General features: G+C 38.8%; 1 protein-coding gene across 6 annotated transcripts in view; it reads right to left on the bottom strand.

Moving 5' to 3' along the window:
- Positions 1-22,820, bottom strand: part of DISC1 (DISC1 scaffold protein) — a 190,910-nt gene that overhangs the window by 115,916 nt on the left and 52,174 nt on the right. For all 6 annotated transcript variants that reach the window (XR_001520585.3, XM_015622559.1, XM_015622557.2 and 3 more), the window contains 3 exons: positions 18,960-19,110; positions 15,543-15,672; positions 10,984-11,219 (listed from right to left, as the gene is read on the bottom strand). Coding sequence is in view for 5 of the 6 variants with exons in the window: in XM_015622559.1 (XP_015478045.1) it covers positions 10,984-11,219; positions 15,543-15,672; positions 18,960-19,110 (517 nt within the window). In the remaining variant the exon portion in view is untranslated. The remainder of the gene's footprint in view (positions 1-10,983; positions 11,220-15,542; positions 15,673-18,959; positions 19,111-22,820) is intronic.

Here is a 22,820-nt window from a genome sequence, read left to right as displayed (position 1 = left end):
GAGCCAAACACTTCAGGCAGTACCCTTTAAGTACCTAATTTTACTGATATTAAAGAATAGCTACTAAGTGTATTTAATTGTAATAACACAGTTAGAACCTGCTGAGATGATGATGTTCATAATTGGGAATGGTGTGCAGGCAAAATAAAGGAACATATTCAATATAATAGGGGGCAGAGTGAAGAATCAAGTGGTCTGGTTCACACATCCCTCACTCTATGACAGCTTCCTACATAACCACAGAGGAGATTAAGTGTGACAGTATAACAGATAAAATTTAAAATGCCTTTTAAAGAATCTTCTGAGAAGTTTTAATTTGCATGCAGGAATTACAGATACTGTGGAAGTGACTTTGTTCAAAGGAAGGCTAACTAGCACAATACTGGGAAAAATGTCTTTCTCCGAAAGGAAGGCATGTTTCTGAATGTCTTTCCTTCCACTATGCTAGAATACTTCCCTTTGCATACCAAGCTATTATGTATTTATGTTTTGCTTCCTAAGAAAAAATTCAAAGAATGCAAATGGGCAAAAGGCAATTCATGCTGTTCCCCACATTCAATATATTTAAATATACACACTGCTTAAACAGAAATTGTTCCTGTATTAATAATAAAATCGTTATACAGCAATAAAAAGTGTAGTCAGAATTTAGTTTCTATATCCACACAACAGAACATACCACACACAGGGATCCAGTATAAAACAAATAAATCCTGTACTAAAAATTCTTATTTTTCATAGAGAAACTAAGCTGTTATTGTTGATCCCTGCCTGAAGACACTGAAAGATAAGTAAAATGTCCTTTGATAGCAAGTATTCTTTACATTACTGTCACCTAAAAAATTATTACAGATCTTGTCATTACACTCCCAATCTCCACACAACAATACAGTGCTTAAGCAAAAAGCACTTTAATTTCTTTAAAATTAAGCACAAGTTGGAACAATTTAAAATTACCCATATTTGAATTTCTAATTCAAGAACAACAGCCTAGAAGTCTACACTAAGTGTGTATGCAGAAAGCATGGTGGGCTGAACTCTCAATTCATACAAATACTATGTACTCCTTCCTAGATAAAATCAGCAAATTTAGACAGTTTACAGTTTGAATTTGGCCCAGAGTAATGAGAATGCCTGCAAAGAATAATCTCATTCTCATGATCACAACCTGCAGAGAACATGGCTTTTACAGCTTTACGTCTTCTAACATGATTCTTCCTCTGATTCTTAATTCACAAGAAGCTATACTCTCTTAGAAGATGAAAATATATAAACCAAGCCCTACAGCTGTAATCTTTATTTTAACAACAAACAGAAGCTGATCTTAAAAAAAAGTTTTTGTCCAGTCCCTTGCAAAAAAAAAAAAAAAAAAAAAATCAAAAGTTCTGCTCGGGGAACATTTGGTGTAGATATTTGCTACAGTCTACATCAAAATCCACCAAAAATCTTCAGTGTATGGACTTCACTGTCCCTTTAGGGAAGAAATCCACAATATAAAATCAAATCCATCAATAACTTCCTTGTATTTTTATAGTTTCCTTATTGGGTATATATCAGAAAGTTTTGAAAACAAATCATAAAAAAAAGCTTTGAACAAAACTGTATTTAACAAGAGGCATCTTTAAGCTAGACATGTACAACTAGGACTAAAGAAAGAAACAAAAAGAGAAAACATACTTGTTAGCAAAGTTTTCTTGAGGAAAACCAACAGATTATTATTTACAGACACCATGGGCAGATTTTTACCAGGACAAGACCTACAGCGTCTTGCTGGCCCTACACTTCTTCTCAGTTAAGGACATTCAGGGCTAGAATGCATTAAATGCATTAATGTAAACCACCACTTTTTGTTTTCTTTTGAAACGCTCTACCACAAAGTTTGATTCTATCTAATCAAGAAATTTATGGGATAACAAGATTTCATTCTGTGTGATGGCTTCATGAGCCTGTCTGGGCTACACCCCTGAGTATCACCATACCGAGAAAGTGATTTTTTCAGCCAAGCACGTAAGTTCCTTTTCATCTCTGTGCAATGATCCATGGGACTTAAAACAATGATATTTTCACAGCAGCATACCTTTATAATGGGAAGGAAAATCACCCTTTAAACCTAAGTCAGGATTTTCCAAATAAACTCTGATTTTTTCTTCAATAATGCAGCCCACAGAAAACTCCTATATGATGAGAGAGCTAGGTTAAAAATTATAAAAATACAAAATTTCTGCTCAGCTGATGGGGTGAAAATCCACTTTATCTAAACTTGAGAATGCTCTTGAGGTAAGGACTTGGACATTAAATACAAGGAGAGAAAAGTTGTGTTTTACTCATAGTGAAAATGAAATCTCTGGCAGCTGCAAGGACTAGTCACCTGAATTAGAAGTAAAATGCAAAGTCTAACCTTGGAAAACTTCCAGCCTCAAAAATTAATCTGATCTGAGACAACAACTATCAAGAGATGGACTTGAAGGCACAGGAGTATCATACTTTCATGCACATTTCAATCTACAAAGTTCTCAAAGGAATATGAATGAGAACCTGAAATTATGCACTTACCTCTGAGCGATCAGAGAGATGTTTCTTCTCCAGCAATTTGCTCTTCTTCAAGCTATCATTTGCAGAGCAGTATTTCTTCTTGATGTTGCTATACATTAAGGATTGCTTAAATACATCTGCTTCCCCACTCAGGGTTTTTCAAGAGTCAGAACTGGAAATACACTTTCCCAATGTTTGTATAACCTCAGCTTACCAGTAGGGTTTCTCACTGACTCACGGGTTGCTCAGTGACTGTACTTGCCTTTGTCAACTCTCAAAGACTGACACCCGTAGGAAGTGTACTTTAAAAACTCATCATCCTGCCCAGCTCTTGCATACACAAAAACTCTAAACTGAGTCAACTCTTATTTGCTGAGTGCTGCCAGACACTAGCCCCAGTTAGGAGACTTGAAGAAAAATCAAGGCATTGGATAACACTTCACAATTTTTTATAAGAATGATTAAAAAATTGGTTTTTTTTAAATGCCAGCAATACATGGACAGAGGCAGAATTTCAGTATGGTTTTGGGGTTTTTACATAACATCACTCTAACAGAAACAATCAGTTCACAGACACCTGAAGATGCTGCTGGCATCTTTAATCATCACAACAAGCTCCATTTTTATTGCCACATATTGAGAAATCTTCTAGTCCTATAAATCACCATTCAGACAGCTGGCTGTTTCAACCAACCAAACCATTCACATGGTGCTGGATTTCCCACCACTCTTCTGCCAGCTGATGCTGCAGGGCGGTTGAAGCAGTTGTTGCTTCAGCTGCTATCGGGAACAGGAGCATCAGACTGAGAACAAGGGGACAATCAAAGAGCTATCTGCAGGAGCAGTCCATCACATCCTAACTAATACTTTCCCCAGATTTTCTGACATATCAATAGATCTCCATTCTTCTGCTACATCTGTCTGGAGTGCACAAAAACTAGAGCTTGCCCACAGCAGCTGCGATTATTCTCCTAAGAATAACATCCATTTCACTTCTCTGACTGAAAGGGTCTGTCCCTGGATATTGTTGCTAGCTGTTTCTCTTCATTATATACAAACTAATTTCAGTATCACACACTGATTGAGACAGCTGGTCATTTTTCCCTACGGAAAAGTAAATCTCATTGTGCACATACCCAGAGGAATCAGCACATATGTGGCCTGGGCTTTATAGGCTGCTACGTCCCACTGGATGCTGCTCAAGCAAGCAGGGGGAACCAGATGCTCAGAAGGGAAAACCAGATTCCTCGTTACACCATACATGTGGGTACTCAAGCAAGTGCTACTTATCCTTCTGCTGCGACTTTTTCCTTCTACAACACTGCTTGGAAGGACAAAAAATTGCCTTTAGGATTGCTCCAAAATAATTCAGGTTGCCAGCAATGGCTCTGTCCTCAAAGTTGGAAGACTGTCTCCTTCCTTTCCCTGCTCTATTTTTAATGCCCCCTGTTGTTCCCAAGGGAGGTCAGTGCCTACAGTGTGGGAGATTTTAAAAGCTGAAGCCCTTTTTCCTCCCTCCAATGAGGGTCCCCACTCATCTGCCAGTGGGACCAGAGTCATTATGAACTTATGAACTTCTGAGCCACGTTTGCACCTTCACAGAAGGGAAATTCACTTCATGTGCCAAAGCACAGACATTTTATGGCACGCCAGGCTTTCAATACGTAGTTCCTCCTAGAGTTGCTGCGACAAGAAAGGAAACAAAGCCACTTGCCAATTAACTCTACCCTTCTATCCTATGCAAAGAACAAAGGAATGAAACTAATCCTAGACAAAATGGAGAGGAAAACACCTATCTATCCACAAGAAAGATGAGCCTCCTAATCAGCTCACAAAAAAGAGGCAGACCTCTTCTTTCACCTGTGACTTGTCTTAGCCTCTTACAAAAGACTATAGCCAAATACTTAGAGAAAGCCGAGATGATGGCCTTGTCCAAGACAAACACAGCTATGGGACTAGCTGAAAATGAGACAATCTTACTATCAAGGCTCAAGTTGGATTATGACATTTGTTAAGAAATTGGGAGTTTCCCTTCAAAATCCCCTTGTGGCAGAGGAAGTTGGCTGTGAGGACAGTCCCTCTGAGGGCTCTTTGCAGGGCAGAGTCCTCCTCACATGCCAGGGAACATCCCCTCTGGTTCTGCTCCTAGCCACAAGCCCACTGCTGCAGGTTTTGTGAAGCTGTAGTGCACAGGATAAAATGGATCATTAAACAAGATAAATACATTTTTTTAAAAAATAGGCACCATACCATCTTCCTGATATCTATCTATAATAGCAGCAGTTACATCAGCTGTACTTTAAGAACCCTGAAAAAATATTTTTGTTCATCTCATGTAGTATAGTCAAAGACATGAATCCTACCACATGGAACAGTTTCAAAATTCTGTGTTAAGCTGTAAAAAAACCCCACAAAGTCGGAGCAGCATGAAAGGGCCCTTTTTGAATCAAGGCAGTAAGGCAAATACACAAAGTGATTTGTGCATCATCCTCAAATTGTAGAACATTATTTATCATTGACTGAAATTAAGTCAACCAAACAGGCCTTGGGGAGCAACTATAGCTGTCAGAAGGTTCTCATGCCCAGAGCTTATGACTGAAACAGAAGAGGGCAACAGCGAGAGCAGTTTCTGGGGCTGTGCAGCACTTCCTCATCCTGTGCAAAGACTGTCAATTCCAAAGCTAAAGTGCCCAAACCAGACTGAGATCTCTCTCTTCTTCATTCCTGTTACTTGGTGAAGAAGCTCTGGCTGTGTTCAATGCTGCACAGAAGTCACCGTTTTGTCTGCACATCTAGCAGCTCAAGATTGTCATTTCATCATGCATCTCTAGAAAAAGGGAAACAAATGAGGGAAAAGCTCTCCTCTTTCATTTATCTATTCTGTTGACTTACATTCCTTTTTAATATTCTCTCCCTGGAGTTCTGGTATCTTATAGGAATGAGGACAGATAATGTGGTATAGGTGTGACAGAGAGGGGAAAAAAGAAGAAAAGTCACCATGCAAAGCAGGGAACAATGCAGAGGAAGGAGCCCAGAAGCTTTGTCCTCTCATACAGCACAGAAGCAAGAATCTTACAGAGATGAGACAAATGTGCACACAGAGATGCTCACCCCAACATGGATGGAATATAACAGCACCTGGGAAGGCAAGGGGCCATTGGGTAGGGACAAGTGACAGCAGAAGGAGGAAGGTCTGGTCAGAAGGCCTTTCTGCCAAGGGAGGACTGCAGGATTGCTGACATCCTCCCAGGGTAGAGATTTAACAACGCAGCACAGGAAAATCACCCACACAGTTAAAGACCCCAAGGTAAATAACATTTCAGGCAAAGAAAATAAGAAGGAAAATGCAATAGTGACTTGCTGAAATTGGCTCTATGTATAGCCAGTCCCAGGAGCACCTCAAACCTCCCCAGCACCAAATGAGACCAGAAGAAATTAGACAATGATGCAATGTTCATAGATATCTACCAAACCATCAGGATCTTCACAGACCGATTCATAACACAGCATAAGAGTGTCTCCTGAAAAAATTCAGGAATATCTTTAGAAGCCAAAAAAGTTGCAATCATTTTTGCTTCTAGCCTACCTACCAACATCCCCTTCTATTTGTAATAAGGATTGTGTAACAGATTGTGGTACCAGGAAAAAGTGGAGTCAACAAAAAACTTCAAACACCTCAAGTAGCAAATCCAGAATCAAAGACTCCAAGAGTATCTGGCATTAGAACAATTCAGTTCTCAGCTGCCCCACACACAGGCCCTTCAAAGAGTCAGGAACGTTAGCAACTTGTGCACTGTAGTAGAAATTTCTTGATGCTACAGAGCCATTTCATCACTCTGCTCTTTGTATTTGAGCTACTGTCCTGTTCCCAAAGGGAATTTTTGAGACAAAGGCACTGTGACAAGACTAGTCAAAAAAACCAAACCAAAAACAAAAGCAACAGATATCCTTTTGAAAGGATAGATTGCAATTTGGTTTGCTACACTTTAAAGATAATATTTAAAAGAATATTTAAAAATAAATATTTTTGCTGAAAGGCTGACTTAAATAAGCATGGCTACATTCAGACTTATTCAGCAATTTCACATAACTTGCTAACATCTAATTTGAAAATGTCTCTAAAAAAACCCACCTCTTTTGCCTTTATCAGGCTTTGCCTTCAACTGAAGTTGCTGAATATTCTGAGTATATTCCAACAAATAAGATTTACACCCCCCTGAGTATTTGTATTTCATTTCAAATTGATCTTTCTCAAATGAACTCCAGGCATCACAAAAGCAGAGTGAACTGGCTGCATAAATATTCAAGTCCAGTTCCTTGCACCACTGGCCACCCCCTAATAACTAACACATGTAACAGAGAATTTCCTTATTTTCAGATGATCCCACAAACCCACCACAGAACAAACTCCTACTAATCAAAAATTGTTCCATGTGAGGAAGAGGCAGAGCATTCAAAACTTTTGAAAGGTATGTAAGTGACTTTCTTTCAACCAGCAGTCAGTGTCCAGACAATATTCCAGATGGAACTGTGTAAATTCTTTTAAGAATGACATGATGTAAGGACACATGCATCTGCAGATATGGATAAAACAAAGAAACTGCTAAATAAAACTAAATATGAACTGAAGTATAACAGATTTCCCCAGTTTTTATTGTGAAATGGAAAGAAACAAAGGAATTAACAAAGTCAATAGGTCAAATAATTAATATGGTCTTATTTTATAATTAGAAAACTCAAGTTACACCAGTTAAAAACATGTATTTCTGAAATGGTGTGCAGTGGCAAATATGGAAATTATATATTTGGGTACCTTTTGCAATCTCCAGAAGAAAGTACTTCACGCTGAAACATCCAGACCCACTTTCTTCTGATTTCAGGGTGTTGCCCTCAGTTAAAACACTGGCATGTGTCACAGTGTACACAACACCAGCTGCTTCCACCTTTCAAATGCATCTCCACGCAACCCCACATACAAGTGAACTGGGCTTTTGTCCTGCAATTTCTCCATTTTAAAATAATGATTATACCCTTTAGCTTACCAACAGCAATTAAGCCTGTCTGGATGAGCAAAACTACCACATTCTGCAGTCTCAACCTCAGTGAGAATTCCCTGTCAAAACATATTTCTTTGCCCATTAACCAGCAGGTTTTAACCATGTCTTCCAACAGCCCTCAAGTAAGGTCATAGGGTAAAGTCCCTAACGTTTCTTAATTTTTCAAACTCAAAGCATGCTTTAGGTATTGGCAAAGGCTCTTCATATTTAAAAAGTTGACCACACACCAAAGATAAACAAGATAAAACAAAGAACACTCCTGAAAAAATAACAACACTAAACAAGAAAAATAAGCTTAGATGCAATGCTCATCCCAGCGTTTTATATGACTTGCTCTTTTCTTCCTTCACACAGAAGGGCAAGTACTTGAGCAAACATTTTTTGTTTAGTATGTCCTCTCAAGTTCCTGGAAGTTTGCTTCAATATATTGAATAATGTTCTATCTTTTAGTGACCTGCAAGCCACCAAATACAATTCATTACAGCACAGATTGTCTTAAGAGATGATTCACACTAGCCCTGCCCGTGTTACTCCAGTGCTGAATGCAATTCATGTAGTCAACAAATAATTATGCAAAAGCACATTATAGCACTACTTTACTGACACACACAGTGTTACTAGAATAAATACAGAGTATCTTGCAGCCCAACAGTGAGGAGCTTGTAATATACTGCCCATCGATATCCACCTTCCTACATAATCACTGACCTCTAGTACATGTGCATGAGTAATAGCTTCATTTCTCACACAGATAGGTGTAAATTTGGAAAACTTTTTTTCTCCCTCTGCAACTATTCATAAAATAAAATTCACATGTCCAGAAAAATCTCTTTCAGATTAACTATATCAAGACTTGGGAATTTAAAACTAAGTGTTTAAGCCTTTTACCTAATAAACAATACTTCTTCCACAAGATGTACTGATTTAGAATAAGCCAATGCAAGTTGCAAGCATGGAAATTCTGGCAAGACAAAGGAAAAATAATTTACAGAAAGGGTGGTGAAATGCAGGATGCCTATCAAAGCTGCAAAATCTCCATCTTTGAAGAAATACAAAACTCACAGATAGGGCCCTGAGCAACCTGATATCACTTGGAAATTGTAGCCTCACTTTGAGCAGAAGTTTAAACAAGGTAATCTCCTAAATTATTGTTTAACTGTATGACAATCTAGGGGATGCCCATAGGCACACAGGAATTATACCCACACCAAACGTCTTACTATGTGCACGATGCTTTTTCATCTTACAGGAGAACAAGCCTGGATTCAGACATAAAATCTGTACCTGAGGTATGATAGACTGCACAGCTTGAAAAGGAAGACACCCATTAGTTAAGTTCACTGTCAATCTGAATAAACTCTCACTGTTAAATAACTGCATTTTTGTGTCCTGTATTTGGTTTAGCTGAGGTGGAGTTAACTTTCCCCACAGGAGCCTCCACAGTGCTGTGCTTTGCACTGCTGGCTGCAAAGGCATTGTTGATAACCCACCAATGTGCACTGGCACAGCATCAGCACCCTCTCTCCAACATCCTGCCCTCCCACACCAGCAGTAGGCTGAGGGAAGGCAAAATCTTGGAAGGGACATAGCCAGGACATCTGATGCCCACTGACCAAAGGAATATTCCAAACTACAGAATGTTCGGGATGTCTGCTGACATAAAAGCTAAAAAAGGAGGAGGAAGCGGAGGCATTCATTATTTACAGTGTTTGCCTTCCAGAGCAACCACTACATGTGCTGAAGCCCTGATTCTTGGGAAGTGTCTAGACATCACCTGATGGTAGAAAGTAGAGAATAAAACCTTTGTGCACAAGCATGAAACATTTCACTTTTGCTTTAGTACACTGCTTTATCTCAACCTATGGATTGTTTTCCATCTTATTTTCTCTCCTCAGGCCAGCTGAGAAGAGGAAGTGATGGAGTGGTTGGTGAGCACATGGTGTGTAGCCAAGGTCAATCCACCAGAGCCCCAACAGCAGAACTCCAGCTATGGGAATAAGAGCAGAAGCACCTGACCACTGGTGGCAACAAAGTCAATCAACAAAAAAAAAAAAAAAAAAAAGTTTCATTCATTGCTTCACTTAAAAATTAACAGAAAGGAAAAAAATATTTCTAAATTTTCATTCCAGTTATGAACTCACTTTCAATAATGAATGCCTGTTTTCTCTCAAGTGATTGTGCTATTCATGGTGCTAGTAAGCAAACAACTCAGAGAAAATTCGTCCTGAACCCATACTATTTAACTCACTTTTAAATAATTTCCCAGTGAGGTAAGTGCAACCCAAATATTACAGCAGCAATGACAGAAAAAAAATAATCTGAATGTTCTTTCATAAGCAAATCCAAAACTCTGAGAACTCAAATCAGTTTCTCAGACAGTCTGCTTAAGATCTTTTATTTCTCCATCTCAGAAAAAGAGGTAAAAAATATTATTAAAGCTAGCTAAACTTAATGCAAGAAACTATTTCCCATAACCTAATTTAAAATTTTAAACACATGTCAAAAGAGAAGAATATGTCCTCTATAAAACTTCTGCTGACTTTTAAAAAAAAAAAAAATCATCTGTATAAATTAGCACACATGAGCAGCAATTTCTCATGAATGTTAATGCAACCAAACTAAATCCAATAAACATGATGGGAGAAAAAAAATGGCAAGCAACATAGTTACTGCTTATCTGGAAGAAAAGTACATTAGGATAAATAGGAATTTTATTTTCTCTTGGTGACACAGCAGCAGTACCACTTTCAAAGTCCCATCACCAGTGTCCAGTACAGTTTTAGTACTTCAATTGCTTTTTTAAATAAATATGAGGTTATTTCCAAAATACTAGCTACTTTTCCGTTTAAAGGATCCATCTACTGTTCATTTAACTGTAGGTGTCCCAAAATTATTCATGCTGCATCTTCTTCCCCACTGCTTCAAGTCCACTGTCTGAGCCTAGCAGTCCTCATGACGTTGAACTTCATTATCATTACAAGTTCATGGAAGCAAGATGCATCTCTAATACTGATTTGTATGGTGCCTAGTACACACTTACAGGCTGGGAGAAATATGTTTTAATTACTGCATTACCAAACTGGGGAAAAGATTCCACCAGTTAACAAGAAATGGCATAAGCTGCTGATAGGAACTAAGAGTTGATGGACAGACATGCCTTATGTAGGTGGGTGTTCACCATAAGAAAACATTAAGTGCAGGACAATCAAATAGCTACAAACTCTTCTGAGGTAGTACATCAATATTAGAACTCCAACATCTCTTCTTAGAAAGTTTTAAAGTGTCTAAATCTAGATAATTAGCTGGCACAATGATGAAGAAAACAACTGACAGCCAATTCAGCTGAACATACAGGAAGATACAAGACTCTACATCTAAATTGAAATTTAAATACCTCTTTATTGCTTCTGGAAGATCTAAACTGAATGGAATTCGATAGGAGGATGTTAAAGTGTCATCCACAGCCTTGCTTATTTCCTGCAGCTCTCTTAAAGAAATGCAGCCAAGTAAAGCAGCCAATTCACAGTCCTGCGACTGAATAAGCCTGTCTTGTTCTTCAATTTCTCTTCTCAGCTGTTGATCTTTTCCTTCTAATATTTTCAGTCTTGTTTGGAGATCTTCAATTTCTTTCTGCATAGAACAGAAACCAAAATTTACATATGAGCCCATAAAAGAAACCCATTTTCCCCTAAGAAAAAACAGTACAAGTGTCATAAATAGCATTCATTATATTTGTCCAGTTTAGCAAACATTAAATGAGACATCCTCTTGCTGACACACAAAAATTCTTATGTCAGTTATAATCAGAAACTCTAGTGCTTCCAGCAGTCTGAATTCACCTCCATTTCAACACCACGCTTCACATTCCTCTTCCAACACCTACTGTCAGCCCTCTTCCACTTTCAAAATAACTAGGTATTTCCCAAGTTCACAAGCTAAAAACTTCCACCAAAAGCACAATTATCACATCACCCATGGCAACAGAATCTTGTTCTACAGACAGGCAGCTAAACCAAACATCTATCCTGCAGACTATCCCTGCAATGGTTGGTATAATGGTTCCAATCCCACAATGAAGCACAGGATACAAGCAGAGAATCACTGACTATCTACCCAGCCCCTCTGATAATTAACATTTCATTTTAACTAAAAGTACAAAATCCTTTCCTTGACTTAAAATGCACAGAACTTCAACCTCAGTTGCACTCATTTCCCTAGAAGTTCAAATTGTGTCCATTAAGATATTGATGTTTCTTGAAAGAGAAAAATACAATTTTTAGAATCACAGAACTGTAGAATCATTAATGCTGGAAAAGTGCTCCAAGATCATTGTGTCCAAATTTTGACTGGAACAGAACTTTGTCAACTAAACCACAGCACTAAGTGCTATGCCAAGCCATTTCTTGACCATTTCCAGGGATGGTGACTCTACCACCTCCCTAGGCAGCCTGCTCCAAAGCTGGACACCCTTTCAGTGAAGAAATTCTTCCTCACGTTCAATCTTAGTCTCCCCTGGTACAGCTTGAGGCTGTTTCCTCTTGTCCTGTCACTTGTTACCTGGGAGAAGAGATCAACCTGGCTACAACCTCCTTTCAGGTAGAACATGATGAGGTCCCCCCCGAGTCTCCTTTTCCCCAGACTAGACACTCGCAGCTCCCTCAGCTGCTCCTCATCAGACCTGTGCTCCAGACCCTTCACCAGCCTCATTGCCCTTCTCTGGATATGCTCAAGCACCTCTATGTCCTTCCTGAAGTGATGAGGCCAAAAATAAAAAAAAAGCTTCATGAATTTGTACATCATCCTTGCACAGGTTTTTCCTTGAAAACCCAACAGATAGCTTGAATCCAAGGAAACAGCATTTCTTGAAGGAATCTAGGTTGCCGAGTTAAAGTTGTCATCAAACTAGCCGAATGCCATACTGGAGAATTTGGTTTTATTCCTACATTTCTTACTGTCTCTGTGAAACTCTGCAAGCCATTTAAACTATATCTCCACACATGGCCACAGACTGTATGTGCATCATTTTCTATACAACCTTCAAGAGATCTCTGACATGCTATCTATAGGCTCTCAACAGAAATGAAAGCTCATTTTCAAACTCTGATCACATTCAGTCCAACTAAAAATTAAAAAAAAAAAATCCAGAAACCCAAAACCAAATCTTTAATGAGTAAATAACTAAGCATTACAAAACTGACGTTAGAAGCAACCATCTGGCTTTATATGGCAATTCACTTCTCCATTCTGCATCTGAGCAAATGGCAGTAGCACCCAAAATGGTGTTACAGAGATAAAATTAAGTGGGTTTGAATCACTAAGATGCCATGTTGATTAATACGGTAAAAAGAGCCCACTCACAAATTAATCAATTTGTATTTAAAAGAAGGTTTGAGTGGCACACAGTAAAAGGGTTCCGGGGTCAAATACTGAGTAATGAAGATAAAATAGTATTCTGAATAACTAAGCAGACACTTCAGCTATGTAGGTAGGGATCTAGGGGGATAAAAAAGGCATACTTCAATATTACAGACTTATAAAACATATGTACTATGCACAGACAACAGACTTCAGCATTTTTTTGCTTTTTTCAAGCTTCACTTCATAACCTTAACATTATGATAATGTTTTCAATGCAATTTACATGAAGTTTAGTTCACTGATTATGCTAAAAATCATACTTTCAGGTTTGCTGCACTGTAACCAGCTTCTCAAATATCACTTAGAGCAAGAAGAAATGGTCCTTGCATATTCAAAGGTTGACTAGCTCCAAATTTTCAACTTATAGTAGTCCTGCACACTAGGTTCATCAGTTATTTTGGTCCTTCTTTGGTTTCAGATACAGCAAGAAGAGAATGATGTGGCCCATGTTTCAACCCACAGGCATTTGTCAAGAACAGAAAGATCAGCAGACCAAAAACATCAGTTTTGTTTATTTCAGTCTCAAATTAGGCTTTTAGTGTGCACAAAGGACAATTCTGTCTCTGTATTACTGGCTTGGGAATACTGCCAAAATCTTAATAGGCCCTACTTAGTACAGAGACCTCCATATTCTGTGAACACGTAGTAATTGCAATCACTGCAATAAGCAACCTACATGGGAACAGCAAGGAGGATGAACGGAATCTGGTTTTACAATTACACTTTTAGTACTGAAATGTACAACATAAATAGATACCAGAAGCACACAATCTGCATTCACAGAAAGAAAGCTGCTCTGTTCAGCAATAGTTCACAGGCATTCTTGGGAACATGGAAATTTTAAGCAGTAAACTGGAATTCTCCCACATTCTTTTCCAGAAATGTAAAGAAGCCTTTAGCACGCTCTTGGTCAGCCTCCAGGGACAGATAAAAAGGACCTAATGTCTCAGCACGGAGCAGCAGATGATATTCATCTCACTAAACATAAGCTGGAGTTTTACTTTGCAGATTCGAGTTTAAACTGGGATTTCCAAAACAACAGCTACTCAGTACGGATTGTGTATCTCCAGCTTCGCTTACGGACTGATGTCTCCATGACACAGAGACTGCAGTAGAAACGTTAATACATAAATTACAGGTACTGCCACAGGTTTTCAAATCCCTGAAGACAAAGCCATAACCAACAAGAGAGAGGGCAGAAGAAAAAGTAAAGTAAAATGGGGCTGAAGAGATTTTTTAAAAAAAAAAAAAGAAAAAAAAATTATTTCTGATCGTGCAAGATTTTGGGCAGGAGCAATCTTTAGGGATTCCTGGGTGCAAACAATCACCACAGATCAGCCTTCCCCAGAACCCTAAATTCTTGGTAATTTTGACAAAATGCTAACAAATTGCATGCCTGTATAAGGGTGCAGTTAATTTTTTCTGGTATAACTACAGAAAAATAAAGATTCATCTTGAGCAAGTGTAAAAAATAGCTGTAGTGGAGTCTTAACTACAGCAGTTTTCAGCTCAATATCTTGAGGTGGCTCTTGGATGTCTAGATTAAAAAAAAATTTCTGCATGCTGATAATGCTGACACTATGTCTCCTCTTAACTGATGATGAAATAAACCTAAAAAATACAAAGGTGATGAGTAGGATAAAAAAGACATTTCTTCACCTAAGTACAATTTTGCAATGACCACATAAGATGTTTTTCTCTATTTCTTTGTGGGTTTTTTATATATATAACCAATTTATGTGTGTACACAAAGATTACTATACTATTGGATCCAACAAAGGAATGAAAATATCAAAAAAAAAAAAAAAAGAATTCAAGACAAGATCACAGAAAAAAAGGAAAAGTAGGTCTACTTGCTCTCTAAGGTGCCACATTGCTGAGTGTGATCACCGGGGTTTAAAAGACACATAACTAGACATCAACGTACATTGAGATTTTTGATGGATGGTGAAAAGAAAGAGCTGAATTTTGCTTAAAAGGCTTACAGACTTAAAATTGGACTAATGCCATCCTGAAACATTCCATTTGCCAAACTATCACGTTGTGACATCATGTGTCATTGTAAAGCTATTGTTAGCAAATGCTGACTGCTCCGTGATGATTCCTTCATCCTTATGAAAAGCATCAATCATCTTTCAGGAATAAAAGCTGGTAAATCATGTATTTATAGTAAATTCTAACCAGAAACGGATGAAAACTTTTTGTCTTCAAATAAAAACTTCTGAAGATCAGTGTAATATTAAAACGTCAAATTATAACAAAGAGCACTCTTAAAAAGATAATGAGGAAAGTTTAAGCATGCACACAAGCCACCAAACCTTCCAGCTCTGCGTTTCTGTAATGAGATTAACACAACTCCTGTGGCTGCCATCTCCAATCATCACTTAGATTATCGACTGGACTCCAGCCAAGGCTCTAATTACTACACAGAAGCAAAGTCGCTATTACAATAAATTTATTTAATTCTGTGTGACAGCTTACAAGGTTTTCCCCACACAGCACTGGTTCTTATACACAACTCTGCAGTCCTGTTACCTGTAACCGCTTCTTTTCTTGAAAAAGCTGGTTTCGTTTTGTGGCCGAAACCTGCGTCCTCTCCTGGGAAGTTGATCTCAAAAGTCTGTGCTCTTTTTCATGACAGAGACCATTTTCTTCATGTCTAACCCTTTGAAAAAAAACACGACAAAAGCTGAAAATTAGTGGTTTTCATGAGTTTCACTGCCTCAAGGATTAAACAGATCAGAATGCTACATGTTACCTTTAGAGTCATAACACTCCACCACCACCAGAATGAATAAATTTCAAACAGATACAGTTAGAGAACAAGAGATTTTTTTTCTCCTTGGCATATCTTCCTTTATTATCTCAAACATTTACACTGTTTTTACAACACGATGAAGAAAGAAAATGGAAAGTTTGTAAAGCTTCAGGCTTCCCCCAGCTTTATCATATTTCAGAAATTTATCCATCACTGCCTTGAAAGAGACAAAACTAAGGCATGTAGTTTCTATCAATACAGAGAAAAATGTCTTAGACAGAAGTTTAGAAACTTGCCAAAGCCATTTTTGCAGCTTCTGTCAGCTTTTGGAGACTACATTAGAGATCATCTGGTGTGTTTGCTCCACAATGCCAAATTTTACTTCTCTCTTGCACAGAGAGTTCTTTCAAAATCACAATCAGCGGGCTTCCTCCCAGTCATCTGTACAGCCCTCAGTTGTAAATCTTTGCATGACTGGACTCCAGCACATTATGTTAAATAACAATTCCATAATCAGCCTCTCAAAATGCACCTGCAAACAATGCAAATCCATTTTGCTTTCCATGTTCCCTCGCAAAGGGCATGTGCACTTGAGAAGGACAATTGTGTTCTGTGTCCATCTCTGTAGACAAGTGCATGCATCTCCACATCAAGAGTACAGATGCATTTCAGTATCTTCTTTTAAAAATACTGTGTCTCAAACGAAGTGTTTTGAGGCATGATTTCCCACTGTCACCTCGCAAAGCAAATACATCAATGTCACATATAAAACATGCATCATGAGTCTGGTCTAAGCACAATTAATCACGCAATTATGATCTCCATGCACAGGTGTTTAACAAGTGCGTAGAACAAGAGGTTTTCATCTATTCTGCAGGACTATCAAAAGACACATGCTTTACTGCCTCCTGTGGGCTGCAGAATATGCTGAAAAGGCAAAATAAAGCCTCAGCAATAACACAGGTATCATGAAGCAAGACAGACGTAACGACAGTGTAACTGCATTTCTGTATTAACAGCGTGCACCAAAGAGACATCCCCTATTATGAGATGCTAGACCATCACTGTGCCTTACAATCGTTACAGGTTCCTGTGGCTCTGACCAACCACACTTCCCAGCAGGTCTGAAGCCACCTTCTTCAAGCCAGAGCTGCATCATTTCTAGAGAGATATGTAATAAATTTCCAAGTGGCTGATCAAAATCTAGAAATAATTCCACTATAAACATAGTTTATTTTCAGAACCTTCTTGGAAATTCCATGTGTATCTGTCTACTTGGTACTGCCGGAAGACAAACAAGATCTCTCTGATCTCACCAAATCTGAATGATTGCACAACCACAGCATTTCTTGTTCCTAAGCTAAAAATCACAAAATCTAGCTCCCCCCACATGCCCCCAATATCCTGTGTCAACATCAAATGCATTCACTTAAAAACTTATCTCATCATTTAATCAAGTAAAACAAAACTGGAGCATGAATTTCAGCTTCATATCTTAAATAAGCTGCCAAACACACTTTTTTTGCAAAAAGATGAGATTGACTAAACTACGGTAAAATTGCAGTAATCTGGTCACCATCTTCTGATGATAGTCTGATCATCTTTTTAATTTTCCAGGTGAAACAAAACCAAAAGTTTTCTTGGATATTCTGGTTTTGTTCCAATTCAAAATGAAAACAAAACCAAAAAAAATTCTTGAGGAAGCAGTTAGGTATTCCACTGTACCATCTGAAAACACTGATGGAACAGAAAGGACTTAAACCCCGGTACAGAAGACAAAGGGTACACTTGCTGCATTAATGAGTCAGACCACAGACAAAGCAGTGTAAAAGGCTACAAGAACCAAGCAAGCAAATAAAAGGATGTCACAACAATAGCAATCGAACTTAGGCACAAAGAAAGGAGTATGCACAAGACAGAAAAGGGAAGACAATATACAGCTGACCCTGAAGAATGGCACTGCTCAGACCTGTGCTAAGAGAAGAGTTACAGATCTAATCATCCAAAGAACACTTTCATAAATGTGTTATAACATCTATTTTATATATAAAAGCATTATATATACATTATACAGGATAAAAATAAGCAAACTGTATCTGAGGAATGCTTTAGTGACCCGATTTCCATGACAAAGAAGACGTTACCTCTAATGCCAAAATCATTATTACAAATTAATGCATAGACGAAAGACATCTTTACAGCAAAATAGAGAATGGTGTATCTTAATCTTTAAGGCCTCTTAGAGCCTCAGAAGGTAGAAGGAAACAGCTCTGAAAGGAGCGCAGCTTCTTTTAAACCCCCCCTTTTACTAGGTGCTATAAACAGAGGCTAAAATTACCTACAAATTCTCCAATTTCACCAAAAAAAAGTATTATCTAATTTTATCTGATTTTATCTAATTTTCATGTCTATCAAAAATTATACACAAAGGTATTGACTAGCACACTGCAGCCTTTATATTAACAAGCTGCCAGAAAACAAAAGGCTTCTCTTCTTTCATTTGTGCTATTGCATTTGAGAATAGCTTTCAATACCTATAAAGTATCCTCTTCTAACAACAGTAACCAGGAGCACAGATGAAGACAGACCAAGAAATAGAGACTATTTTTTTTTTTCCTAAGCTCTCCCTCTCGGGCCATCCAACACATCTCGCATTCCTCCCATCTTTGAAGTTATCCCTTCAAGACAAGGTTTAGAATTTATTTTTGTGACTTTGTACAATGCTGAGCTCAATATTGCTGTCTAAGAAGTGGCACACAAAAGGAAGCTCCCAAAGATCTATTCCTATCAGATCTGGTTTTTACTTTATATTTAAATATCCTTTCATTGCCTGAAAGGGAGCATCAGAATTAACTCCACAGGGAAGCATTGCTCAAGCTGCGTTGCTGTTGTATGCTCAAGCTGCTGTGTCAAGGATTCAATCCCATTCCCACTCAACATCAACGAGAAATGTTCCATTTAATTTGCCAGTTCACCATGATCAATGTTTTTCAGGGGAATTCTGAAAGAATTGTAGAAAGAAAAAAAAAAATGGGGGGGGGGGGGGGTGAAGGGTGGAATTTTCATAAGCAAGGTTCATATGGATACATTAGACGGTCATTAAAATTCTTTATTATAATTATTCATAAGTTGTATTCTGCATTTTGAGAAAAAGAGAAGCATCATTTCACACAATAATGAATCAACAAACTTACCAGTGATCAGCAGCCCAGTGCAAAGTTGCCTGAACTTGGGTGATGAACCTATCCAAAAAACTGCTAACTGAGGGATGCCTTGAAGGAAGCTGAAATTTCAAAGAATTTTTCTCCTTCTCCAGTTCTTCCAGTTTCCGTCTAAATTTATCAGCTAGAAATTAAATTAACAAAAAAAAGTTAAACAGTGACAAAAGGGTCCTGTTTTACCTGGGGGTAAAAACACAGTCTCTCAACAAAAAGTAAAATCCACCTCTCTGATGGTTCTTCTTCCTCTTTTCATAAAATATATCGGTCTGCTCTGCTTAAGGAGAAATTAACAAGACTACAATGAAAAATATCAAATAACCATGATGCCAAGCTACTTTTTTCTATGACAAGAACAAAACAGCAGGCTTCCTCGCACTTTTTTAATTTCATAGAGCTCCAAAGAATTATCTCAAAGTTATCATCTATGCTCTTTCTAGAGTAACAGCTGAGAATTAAATTATAGGAAAAGTGCTACTCTTTGCCGCTTCAGTTTTTCTTAAAACTTAGGTAGCAGTTACTCATTTAAATTTTGACCTTATAAAAAATTTGTACTGCTATTAGGTCAAGAACTGAAGAATCACACATGATACAGCAGTATACTTCAGCAGAAAATGCACATGCAATTATAGCAATTAAACAATTATCACATACCTGGCTCTCCTGAATTACGCTCAGTTTATCATTCAAAACAAAAAAGATTTACTTACAACTTTAAATTAAAATAACAGTAGTCCCCAAGACACTGCTTTGATTCTACCATAACCCTATACATTTCTTAGAGTAACCACTTCCCTATGAAAGTTACTTGTTTTCTGTCCCTGTGTAGAAAACAAAGGAATATCATTCTAACTGCTAATTATTAATGCAGTACATGTATCTTCTATTGTGCCACTATACCCACAAAATCACCTACATGACAGAAAACAAGCCTGCCATCCAAGACAGAACACCTTTGATGATACATTAGTCAAATTAGAGAGTTTTGAGCTACTCCTCAAATGGAAAACCTTTACAGTTCAGTACTCTGCTCGTGGCCTCACTGCATAAAATTTTGTGCAATTAGCAATCCTTTTAACATTTTCAATACAATATATTACTATCAGAATAGCATCCATCTGTGCATGCTTTTTATTGCTTATTTTCTTTCTCTATCCTCTGAGGGGATTTTACATTAGAAGCTGCTTATATCTGCTGCATTAGCAAAATGATGCATTTCTACAATAATCTGTCATTAGTATTGATCTCCAGTCTGTTTCTGTGCCAACAGGGTAGAATACAGAGACCTTACTAATAAGACTAGATCTTTTCCCTGTCCCAGCAAACTGTTCCAGGGTGAACTTTTGTGTTGTCATTGGCATGCAAAATGTCAGAAAGCCCTTGCTGAAATGAGCACCCTATCCCACTTGTATCCACATGCATACTATTCCTGCAAAGTAATGGAGGTGAATCACACTTGTGATGCATTTCTCAGGGGCCACAGCTAAGTAGATTCACCCTATCCCTATCACCACACTGAAACTGGAATTTGAGCTGAGATGAGACTCCCAACCCTGTATTTTGACCAGAAAAACATATCAGCACTTGCATGCTAATACACCACTTGGCATTTCAGTCATCGAAAATACCAGTTACAAACAGAATAGTAAGGGCTGAAAGGGTTGGCTAGTGTCCTATGACCACTGAATGCCAAACCACATGGAAACACTTCCTTTTACTCACACCATTCGCCACTAGGCTTCCTGGGAGTTGTGGCAACCCTTTATAGCCATTTAACAACGCCGTCATTGTTCTTCAGCGTAATTATGCTTAACTGTATTTGTGTGTCCAGTTGTTCCATCGTTCTACTCCTACCCCTCCTGGCCCTAGAAACACACTATTTTGGGAAGGAAAACAGATGAGGGGATCCACATGCCAACTCCTTCTCTCTCTCTCTCATTAAGTCTTGGCTGCATCCTGCTTTATATATTCCAATCTACACAGTATTCAATTAGTTTCTACTAGCAGACGTTTCTAAATAATTTGCTCTCCTGGCATCTTATAAGTAATATGGCTGCTCATATCTACTTATCTCTCTGCACTAAATGATTTTTTACCCTTTTATCTTTTCAGCATCACACTTTAGGGTTATATCTTAAGAGACTCCAGCACCAGTGAGCTGAACACTGCAGCACCCAGCTTTTAGAATCCTCTTCTGGAAAGGAGATCCCTGCCATTTGACCTGGCTGATATCTTCAGTGAACGGAGAGACCCAAGAGCCTCAGTGCCAGCTGCAGAGCAGGGAACCATACAAATAAGGCTCATCTCAATCCAGCTTTTAGTGCTGTGGCTCAAGAGAAATCTGGATCAAGCATAAGTAATGAAAATGACCAGAAGTCTAGCCAACAGGATGTGAAAGAGGGACATAAGCCGAGTTCCTCAGACTGGCAGAGATAAAGACTGAGGTAACTTCCAGTACTACTACAAAGCTGCAAGCTGCAAAGAAAGCAGTAATACAATGTTCCCTTACAATTTGAGTCCCCAGTAACAAACCTGAGTTGCAGTAAATGATATGCCAAAAAAACATTAGATATAGTGAAGCACTAAATCTAACTGCCAGGGTTAGACAGGAAATCTCCAGTGTTGGTTTTCAGGTCAGACATACATTTCTCAGGAATAGTTCTGGCAGAGTTTTAAGGTTGAAGCCAGAAAACCCAAATGCATCCTCTTGTTTGAACAAGGAGAAAGTGCTGGATTCTGCACCTAGGATGGGGTAACCCTGGATGTATGGACAGTCTGGGGAATGAGAGAGCAGTGCCAGGGTCTGGTGGGTCCTGGTCACTGGCAAGTTGAACATGAGTCAGCAGTGCCCTGGCAGCCAGGAGGAGCAACCCTGTCCTGGGGGGCATCAGGCACGGCACAGCCAGCTGGGCAAGGGAGGGATTGTCCCGCTCTGCTCTGAGCTGGGGCAGCCTCACCTGTGCTGGGGGCAGTTTTTGGGTGCCACAATATAAGAAAGACATTGAACTGTTCAAGAGTGTCCAGAGGAGGGCAATGAAGATGGTGAAGGGCCTTGAGGGGAAGCCCTGTGAGGAGCTGCTGAGGTCACTTGGTCTGTCCAGCCTGGAGGAGACCAAGGGGAGACCTCAGTGCAGTTACAGCTTCCTCCTGAGGGGAAGTGGAGGGGCAAACACTGATCTCTGCTCTGTGGTGACCAGGTGCAGAACCAGAGGGAATGGCCTGAAGTTGTGTCAGGGGAGGTTTTGGCTGGACATTAGGAAAACATTCTTCATCCAGAGGGTGACTGGGCACTGGAACAGGCTCCCCAGGGAAGCTGTCATTGCATCAAGTCTGACATAGTTCAAGAAGTGTTCAGACAATGCTCTCAGGCACATTGTGTGATTCTTTGGGCTGTCCTGGGCAGGGCCAGGAGTTGGACTTTGATGATCCTTATTCCAGCTCAGAATATTCTGAGTGATCTCTTCCACCGTATTTTCTAGGATTTTTCAACAAGAAGCAGACACAGAAGGCCTTTGTCATTGCTAAGTCATCAGATTCACAGACACAACTTTCTTTTACTTTCATTTAGGTGTTTTAACAAGTTATTCCAACAGAGAAGAGACCTTCACAGAATCCAAGAACTTGCTGATAGACTGAGACACCAAAAGAAACCACGTGCACTCAGGTATCTCCATCACAAAGAAAGGCTTAATATTTTATCCCATTCCTCACTTCAAAATCAGTTACCTAATACACAGCTTACGTGCCAAAAGCAATCCCCCCCATTTGATGAAGTTCTTAAATGACCAAACCTTCAGGTAATCAATACATACTGTTTTACAGAAGCATTTAAAATGA

Source organism: Parus major, chromosome 3, assembly GCF_001522545.3.
Source record: "Parus major isolate Abel chromosome 3, Parus_major1.1, whole genome shotgun sequence".
In the NCBI taxonomy this organism is placed as follows: domain Eukaryota; kingdom Metazoa; phylum Chordata; class Aves; order Passeriformes; family Paridae; genus Parus; species Parus major.
Note: the sequence above shows the minus strand (reverse complement) of the source record. Positions and strands in the feature narration are given on the sequence as shown.